Below are 9566 nucleotides of genomic sequence, written 5' to 3'. Positions count from 1 at the left end.
GCCAGGGGGAGGCATTATTGAGACCAGGATTACTGCATGTTTTTGTGAGGCCCCACCTTTAATACCCCTTATTATGCCTAAACCTTTTTAGGCATGTTTTACTATTTTGAAAGACATTTAAAAAAAAGTCCACAGTTAAACTTGATAATTCACACATTATTTAATTGTTGAAGCAATTAACCCCAAGATTTAAAAAAAAAAGAAGAAAAAAAAAGAAAGAAAATACATTTTCAGAGTTACAGAGACGCTGGCTGCTGTACCACAGATCATCTAAGCAGTTCACATCAGAGACGTCTCTGGTCTCTCTGTCGTCTCCTGAGCCGTCGTTGGAACGTTTGAGTCCAGCTCTGCACAGGAAAACAGTCTTGGTTTTGATCTTCCTGTGGTTTTACAGTACGATGTGTCGGCTTGAGCGCCTCAGAAATGTCCTGGTGGAGGACTGGACATGGAGAAATGTTCTGGAGCCGTCATGAAGCCAGAGGACTGAACATAGAGGACTGGACATGGTCCATCTTTAGTCTTCATTCCTCCTGGTCGGCCAGATCACCCTGCTCAAAGTACCTGTAGACAGACAACAAATAAGAAATAGACTAAAATGTTATAGAGTAAAGTCATGACATCACTCGCTCATGCCCCGGTTGCGGCTCACAGAAGTAATTTCTCTATGGAGAATAATATTGAGTCATCTTAAAATCGTCTCATGTAAACATTGTGGTCCATAAAAAAATAAAAAAATAAACAAACAATATTGTCGGGGTCTCGGGGAGGTGTCTCTGTATGGTCTATGATAGTCAGTCACTCATATATTTGATACAGTCTGTTTCTGGTGAAAATTTAACTAATTGGGCGACAGTAACATTAGCATTTTTTTCTCACCATCAGTTGATTCTTCATCCATATGAGTCAAACCGCTGAGATCATTTGTTTATGTTTGGAACACGATATGAAAAAAAAAAGAGTCTATGGGAATTCAGAATGACAACAAGAACCAGGTAGGATGGGTAAATGCGGTACTATAGTGGAGAAGAGATCCAGTAGAACTACAATGTTTGGTTGTGCTCTGAAAATAGCAGATCTACAAGCTGAATTTCCCCCTTGAGATAATAAAGGTATCTATCTATCTATCTAAGCTCACTTGTAGGTTGGCTATTTTCAGCAAGCTGTGAGTTTGTAGATCTTCGGTAGGTTTTGAGAAGAGGGGGGGGGGGGGGGGGGGGGGGTCCTAGTATAAAGCCCTGGGGGATGCCAGACAACTCAGTATAGGGTTTATAGGTTTAAAGGACAACTTTGTATTTTTACAACAAGGGTTCATATTTTAGATTGTAACTAGACCTTACCCGTTCGAATATATGAAGTAAAGAAAAGATGAGTGTTAAAATGTTTTCATTTACTGCTTTCTATCATTTTAGCCAATTTAGTGATTTCAGAGCATGGGGGCATGCATACAAGTGGCTAAATATGTATTTTTAGACACAATAAGCCAGCGATTGATTCATTCCTATTTACAGTAACACTACTAGCCCCCTTAAGACACATGATCTGACCATGAAAGATTGCAACTTAGGCTTATTGTGTCTAAAAAGCCACATTTAGCCACTTGTACACACACAAACATTTGTAACTCAAATATTTGCTTCTGGGGGGGAGGGTCCCTGAAAATATTATTTGGGGATGGGGGTCCTTGGCCAAATACATATAATTCTAGGGGTCCTTGACATGAAAATGTTTGAGAACCACTGACATAGAAACAAACCTTAGAAGGACTTCGAGGACATTTATAGAATTGGGGTAAAAAAGATTCACGATTTAACGACCAATCCAGAGACTTTGATTGGTGATCATCATTTATCTATTTGACTGCAGATTAGATTATCATCCCTAACCCTTAGATTCAACAAATTCTTTCAATGGAATAACATCTTAACCCTAATTCTGCATGCACGGGACATGTACGGGACAGACATTCTCACTCCTTGGGAATCTATGGGAATCCTCAAAAAAACAGGTACGGGACAGACAAAGCCACTCCTTGGAAGCGGCTTTCACCACTTCAAAAATTGACACCAAAGGCCAACTGGCCTTGCCCCTAAAATGGCGAAATTCCTTGCCTGCCAATAAGCCAAAGCCACTTAGAGTGAAAGGTTATGGGGACAAATGAATTATGTGTTGGTTGGTAGGACAAGCAGGGAGGGCAAGAGCCCTATGGATGAATGAGGGTCATATGATAACTCTTGATTTCAGCTAACACTGAATAGACTGGTTGAATGTGATGTTTTGGTTTGAATTACCTGGCAACCATACCGTGTGTGTGTGTGTGTGTGTGTGTGTGTGTGTGTTTTGTTAAAAAAAAAAGTTAAACATTTGTGATTTAAGTATTTGCAGTGCTCGGTGTAGGGGGGTAAAAATATTCAGAAGGAAGAATCTAAATGCAACACAACGATGTGAAGGTGGAGTTGATGAATGTAAAGAGGTTAAACAATTCAATCAAAAGGAGTAAGGTTATAGCAAATAATAAAAAGGGAAAAATGTAAATGATATGGAGAAACTAACCCACAACTCGAAGAATGTGAGAAATGGACTGAAAATGGAAAACAACAGGACTAAACGAACACTCATGAACCGACTGGAATGTGATGCATAATAATGTTATATAGAACCCCTGCACTACAACTGTTTTTGTATTTGAAAATCTGCTAATAAAAATTAAGTAAAAAAAATAAAATAATGCGTGTTGTAGGATTACCTGGCCACCATATAATTATTATTATCATTATAATGCATGTTATTGTAGGATTACCTGGCAACCAGACAGATGAGCAGGTTGAGTGCTGGCAGTCTGTGGTCGTCTTCTGTCTCCTGTTGAAGACACAGAACATCTCAATGAGTAGAACAACCTCTTATGTAACAACAATGAGGTTCTGAGTGCATATCTCTGTCTCTCTATGCCGACTGATATCAGGCAGGCAGCATACAGTATTGAAAAAAAACAGTAAGACTCTCTAATCGGGAGATAAGCAACCGTCAGGTCACATGTATACACAAAGAGGGCTGCAAGTGGCATTTCTTCCTGGGTGTAAGGGGACGTGTGTGGCAAATGTATTGCGTTGGTTGGCGCAGAGAATGGGGTTTAGCAGTGACATGGTTGTGTTTATGTGGTAGGAGATATGTTAGTATGTAGAATGGGGTTTAGCAGTGACATGGTTGTGTTTATGTCGTAGGAGATATGTTAGTATGTAGAATGGGGTTTAGCAGTGAACATGGTTGTGTTTATGTGGTAGGAGATATGTTAGTATGTAGAATGGGGTTTAGCAGTGAACATGGTTGTGTTTATGTGGTAGGAGATATGTTAGTATGTAGAATGGGGTTTAGCAGTGACATGGTTGTGTTTATGTCGTAGGAGATATGTTAGTATGTAGAATGGGGTTTAGCAGTGAACATGGTTGTGTTTATGTGGTAGGAGATATGTTAGTATGTAGAATGGGGTTTAGCAGTGAACATGGTTGTGTTTATGTGGTAGGAGATATGTTAGTATGTAGAATGGGGTTTAGCAGTGACATGGTTGTGTTTATGTCGTAGGAGATATGTTAGTATGTAGAATGGGGTTTAGCAGTGACATGGTTGTGTTTATGTCGTAGGAGATATGTTAGTATGTAGAATGGGGTTTAGCAGTGAACATGGTTGTGTTTATGTGGTAGGAGATATGTTAGTATGTAGAATGGGGTTTAGCAGTGACATGGTTGTGTTTATGTCGTAGGAGATATGTTAGTATGTAGAATGGGGTTTAGCAGTGAACATGGTTGTGTTTATGTGGTAGGAGATATGTTAGTATGTAGAATGGGGTTTAGCAGTGACATGGTTGTGTTTATGTCGTAGGAGATATGTTAGTATGTAGAATGGGGTTTAGCAGTGACATGGTTGTGTTTATGTCGTAGGAGATATGTTAGTATGTAGAATGGGGTTTAGCAGTGACATGGTTGTGTTTATGTGGTAGGAGATATGTTTAGTATGTAGAATGGGGTTTAGCAGTGACATGGTTGTGTTTATGTGGTAGGAGATATGTTAGTATGTAGAATGGGGTTTAGCAGTGACATGGTTGTGTTTATGTGGTAGGAGATATGTTAGTATGTAGAATGGGGTTTAGCAGTGACATGGTTGTGTTTATGTGGTAGGAGATATGTTAGTATGTAGAATGGGGTTTAGCAGTGACATGGTTGTGTTATGTGGTAGGAGATATGTTAGTATGTAGAATGGGGTTTAGCAGTGACATGGTTGTGTTTATGTGGTAGGAGATATGTTAGTATGTAGAATGGGGTTAGCAGTGACATGGTTGTGTTTATGTGGTAGGAGATATGTTAGTATGTAGAATGGGGTTTAGCAGTGACATGGTTGTGTTTATGTGGTAGGAGATATGTTAGTATGTAGAATGGGGTTTAGCAGTGACATGGTTGTGTTTATGTGGTAGGAGATATGTTAGTATGTAGAATGGGGTTTAGCAGTGACATGGTTGTGTTTATGTGGTAGGAGATATGTTAGTATGTAGAATGGGGTTAGCAGTCGACTGGTTGTGTTTATGTGGTAGGAGATCTGTTAGTATGTAGAATGGGGTTTAGCAGTGACATGGTGTGTTTATGTGGTAGGAGATATTTGAGTATGTAGAATGGGGTGTAGAATGGGGTTTAGCAGTGACATGGTTGTGTTTATGTGGTAGGAGATATGTTAGTATGTAGAATGGGGTTTAGCAGTGACATGGTTGTGTTTATGTGGTAGGAGATATGTTAGTATGTAGAATGGGGTTTAGCAGTGACATGGTTGTGTTTATGTGGTAGGAGATATGTTAGTATGTAGAATGGGGTTTAGCAGTGACATGGTTGTGTTTATGTGGTAGGAGATATGTTAGTATGTAGAATGGGGTTTAGCAGTGACATGGTTGTGTTTATGTGGTAGGAGATATGTTAGTATGTAGAATGGGGTTTAGCAGTGACATGGTTGTGTTTATGTGGTAGGAGATATGTTAGTATGTAGAATGGGGTTTAGCAGTGACATGGTTGTGTTTATGTGGTAGGAGATATGTTAGTATGTAGAATGGGGTTTAGCAGTGACATGGTTGTGTTTATGTCGTAGGAGATATGTTAGTATGTAGAATGGGGTTTAGCAGTGACATGGTTGTGTTTATGTCGTAGGAGATATGTTAGTATGTAGAATGGGGTTTAGCAGTGACATGGTTGTGTTTATGTCGTAGGAGATATGTTAGTATGTAGAATGGGGTTTAGCAGTGACATGGTTGTGTTTATGTCGTAGGAGATATGTTAGTATGTAGAATGGGGTTTAGCAGTGACATGGTTGTGTTTATGTGGTAGGAGATATGTTAGTATGAAGGTGCTGAACTCCTTTGTCCGTGCCAAAGAAACCGTCGCAGTTGTGATGTGGCAGGCAAGGAGTGAGTGTGCAAAGAGATCCATGGTGATGACGTGACTGTAGACCTACTGTGTACGGCTTAGCGTGATTTGAGGGCCAAATCTGTTGGAGCAGTGTCCAAAAATGTGTTGTGAAAATGGGCCAGAAGGTGGCGCTAAATGGGACAGATCCATGTTGATGACATGAGTGTAGACATAGTGTGTACCGATTTGCGTGATTTCAGGGCAACATCTGTAGGAGCAGTGTCCCTGTACATATCAGCAAGTTATTCAACATAAACCTGTAACAGAAATATTGTGACTGATATCACTATATCTATCAAAATCTATAGAAGTTATTTGTCCTTCAGTAATATGCCCATGACACCTGACTACATTCATTCACAGTTAACTTCAACTTCATTCTAAACCTTAAACAGCTTGCTGGACAAGCTATACAGTAAGAGGTCTTTCAAAACAAAGTATTAGTTTTACTTTATGTTCACGGGTTCGCTGCTGCCATCAACTCTCTACTACTGTAGGCTATACAGTGTGCGCTGGCTCTCGCCAACGAGCCTGGCTCTTTGGCTGACTGGTTAGCGCACATGCTTGGGATATCGGGGTCCCGGGTACGCCTCCCGGCCGAGGCTACATTGGTGGCAGCGGTAAAGATATGTTCTGTCGGGTACTGCGTCAGTTCCTTGGTCGTTGTAGACCTTATGCCTACTGCCTACTGACTGTCCTCCAACGAACGAAAAGCAACCAGTCTGTTTATTCATTCTGCCACAATTACATACAAGGCCTTGAATTTCAAAAACTAAATTCAATACTTTTTAAGGATCCGCAGGGACCCTGTATATAACACAATGTTTCTCAACCACTGGTCCTGGGGACCTTTGGTGTGCCCCTGAGAAGTGTCAAGTGTGCCCCTTGAAACTGCCGATCTACAAGCACACAACGCCTTGCGGTGCGAGGCGTTGTGTGCTTGTAGATCGTCTGTTTTCACTACTGTTGTGCGACAGCCTTGTATGATGAAGCAGGGCTTTGCTTTGCGAAGAAACGTACGAATTTGAAACTTGGAGATACAAGGTTTCTTCCCGACAGTGGTGATATTTACACCTCCGTATTATGTTGGTATGCCCATGGATTCTTGGGAAATGAAAAGTGTGTCCATGCAGAAAAAAGGTTGAGAAACACTGATATAACAGACAGTACCAGTGTGGTGTGGAGATAGACAGTAGTATATATCATAGACATCCAGGTATACAACAGACATACCAGAGTGGTGCGTAGCTGAGCACATCTCCTGGCCAGCTGTCTGATCAGAGAGTGAGCTTCAGGTAACAGAGGTTTCTCCAGACAGGCCAGCAACGCATAGAGCCAGCGACCCTACAACCAACACATGCATGCACACACACACGCATGTTGTGAGCTTGCAGGTGGTATTTTTTGCTATCATCCCATCGAACACATCAACGAAGGAAGGTTGAGATACAACGACATTACAGGACAAGTAGAACATGTTGGCATTTGTTACATTCTTGACAAGAGAGCTGGGTGTTTTCTGCACACTTTACTCCAGCGCTGCCTGGATCAGATCAGCTTGTACTTGCAGCATGTGTGCGTGCTGCGTTACTGTAACAAGCTTTTCTTGATCATAACAACAAGACTATGGTCTGCTATAGTGTACCAAAGATTGAATCCAAAGAAACATAGCGTACATTGTGTGTATAAACAAATGGAAAACCAGTTTGTGTTTAAGCCACATCCTCTTTAGTCTCCCAGCATAACATTTAATGCCCGATTTACACTTGGTTGCTCACCGTGTTGCCCACCGAAAATAGCTTGATGCATTGTGAGACTGTAGATGCATTCAACCAACTATGAATTGGCTTGTAACATGAAAGCAGTGTGTCTCTCCTCTGTTCTAAAAAACACACTGTCAGTACAAGACCCAAATGCACTGGGATAAAATAAGTGGATGCTTGCCTTTAGTGTATTAACAATCTACGACAACAGAGATATACGTCATTAGATATGGTGTGATCATGGTCTCCTATATGGAACAGGCCTATTAGTGTGTTGATGCAGAGAACACCACCTACCAGCTGAGGAGCAAAGTCTGTGTCCTCAAACCAGATGATGAGAATCTCCAACACTGCAGACACTGTGGACTGGAGACACACGCGCACACACACACACACACACACACACACACACACACACACACACACACACACACACACACACACACACACACACACACACACACACACACACACACACACACACACACACACACACACACACACACACACACACACACACACACACACACACACAACCGCTCACTTCAAACTTGGGTTTGATTTTTTTTCTTAGATTACAATTGCTATGCATTTGATGTATTGATGTTGATGTATTGATGTATTACCTGCTTATTGTAAATCGCTCTGGATGAAGAGTGTCTGCTAAATGTCTAAATGTTAATTGTAAATTGTAACTTGAAAAGGTGTAAAGTGTTTGATGAAGGACAAATTAACTCTGGCGTGATGAGGATTACAATTCTTCACAAATGTTCAAAAGTAGCTGATCTAACGTCGTCTCACTGCGACCCACAGTATATTAGGAGCTTGTAGATCGGCTATTTGTTGACTAGAAGTATAAGGTAAATATGGTAATAGGCTCAGTGTGGTTCAACAACTGCTTTACTTTGACAGACAGAAAATACCTGCAGCCCCACACAGCTACGAGGGTTTGTACATCATCACAGCTACGACGGTTTGTACATCATCACAGCAGTGGTTCTCAACCTTGTCAGGCCGCGACCGCCAATATAATCATATTTGTTCTGGGGCATTACATTTACTTTGACTCAAGCTGTTCCATTGTGAAAATAGCAGATCTACATGCTCACAACGCCTCACGTTGCGTGGCGTTGTGAGCATGCAGATCTGCTATTTTCACAATTTCTACCACTGACATTTGACAATCTAGCCAGTGTTTGACCAGAGGCACTAAAAAAGTCTTTAAAGTCCTTAAATTGTCATTTTAGAAATGTGCAGATACCCTGTATACACATACACTGCATGTTGGTCTGTTTACTGTTGAGTGAGAAAACAATGTTAACATTTAGCTAAACATCAGGGGACCCCCTACAATAATTTGGGGACCCCTCTGGGGGTCCCAGCCCAGAGGTTGAGAACCACTGCTGTACAGGGCAGTTTTATTGTATTCTTATAACGTTGTTTACCTGGTTGAGTCTGCTGATGATGCTGAGGAAGGGAGGGAAGCCAACCTGGAGACAAACAAACAAATAAACAAACACATTCAATAATGTCAGGAGGCACAAAATACTCCACACTTCAAACCTATCAGACCTTCAAAGCAGCAAAAGGCATGGCTCCTCCATACCTCCAAAACCTGATCAACCCCTACACCCCCACCCGTTCACTTAGATCAGCCAACACAGGGAACCCTCGCTAAAAACCCCAGGACAAAAATCCGAGACAGTTTGCCCTCCTGGCCCCCAAGCTGTGGAATAAACTCCCTGTCGCACTTAGAACAATGGACTCACTCGCAAGCTTTCGCCGTGGACTAAAGACTCACCTTTTCAGACTCCACCTAAACCCTTAGCACTACAGAAACACTCAATGACCATACATGAAGATAGTTAGCATTTGTTTTTAGGTTTGTTTTAATCCTTTTCTTTACTGATTATATCGGGTTTTTTTTTTATTGATATTCATATGCATTTGTTATATTGTTGTTGATGTTCTGACATGTTATCTTGTTTATTATAGTGATGTATTATCTGCTTATTGTAAGACACTTTGGATTAAAAGCGTCTGCTAAATGCCTAAACTGTAAACTGTAACAGAGCAGCAGTCTGGAACTCTGATGTCCTCCTAAAGCAGGACTGGAACCTCCTGGGGTCCTCCTGGGCTCCTGGCTTCAGCACCAAGGATCTGACAGCTCAGCTGAAGACAGAAGGCCAGAATACAGAACGCAGTATCACATGTCAACCAGCAGGGGTCCTACCAGACCACTGGATCTCAGCAGGGAGACAAAGCTATCAGTAACAAAGTCATAATCCCCCGGTTCACAGAAGTCATTTCTCTATGGAGAATAACATTGAGTCATCTTAAAATGGTCTCATATAAGCATTGTGGC

At 41.3% G+C, this 9566-nt stretch overlaps 1 protein-coding gene across 1 annotated transcript in view; it reads right to left on the bottom strand.

Moving 5' to 3' along the window:
* Nucleotides 1-299: 299 nt before the first annotated feature.
* The window catches only part of gemin2 (gem (nuclear organelle) associated protein 2), a 19823-nt gene continuing 10556 nt past the window's right edge, over nucleotides 300-9566 (bottom strand). The window contains exons 6-10 of the mRNA XM_080750692.1: nucleotides 8647-8691; nucleotides 7499-7567; nucleotides 6672-6782; nucleotides 2798-2856; nucleotides 300-561 (exon numbers count right to left, since the gene is read on the bottom strand). Of these exons, the coding sequence (XP_080606818.1) occupies nucleotides 522-561; nucleotides 2798-2856; nucleotides 6672-6782; nucleotides 7499-7567; nucleotides 8647-8691 (324 nt within the window). The 3' untranslated portion in view covers nucleotides 300-521. The remainder of the gene's footprint in view (nucleotides 562-2797; nucleotides 2857-6671; nucleotides 6783-7498; nucleotides 7568-8646; nucleotides 8692-9566) is intronic.

The sequence above is a fragment of the Nannobrachium achirus genome (genome assembly GCF_963921795.1).
Source record: "Nannobrachium achirus genome assembly, chromosome: 20".
NCBI classification, from domain to species: Eukaryota; Metazoa; Chordata; class Actinopteri; order Myctophiformes; family Myctophidae; genus Nannobrachium; species Nannobrachium achirus.
This window is presented reverse-complemented; position numbering and strand designations above follow the sequence as displayed.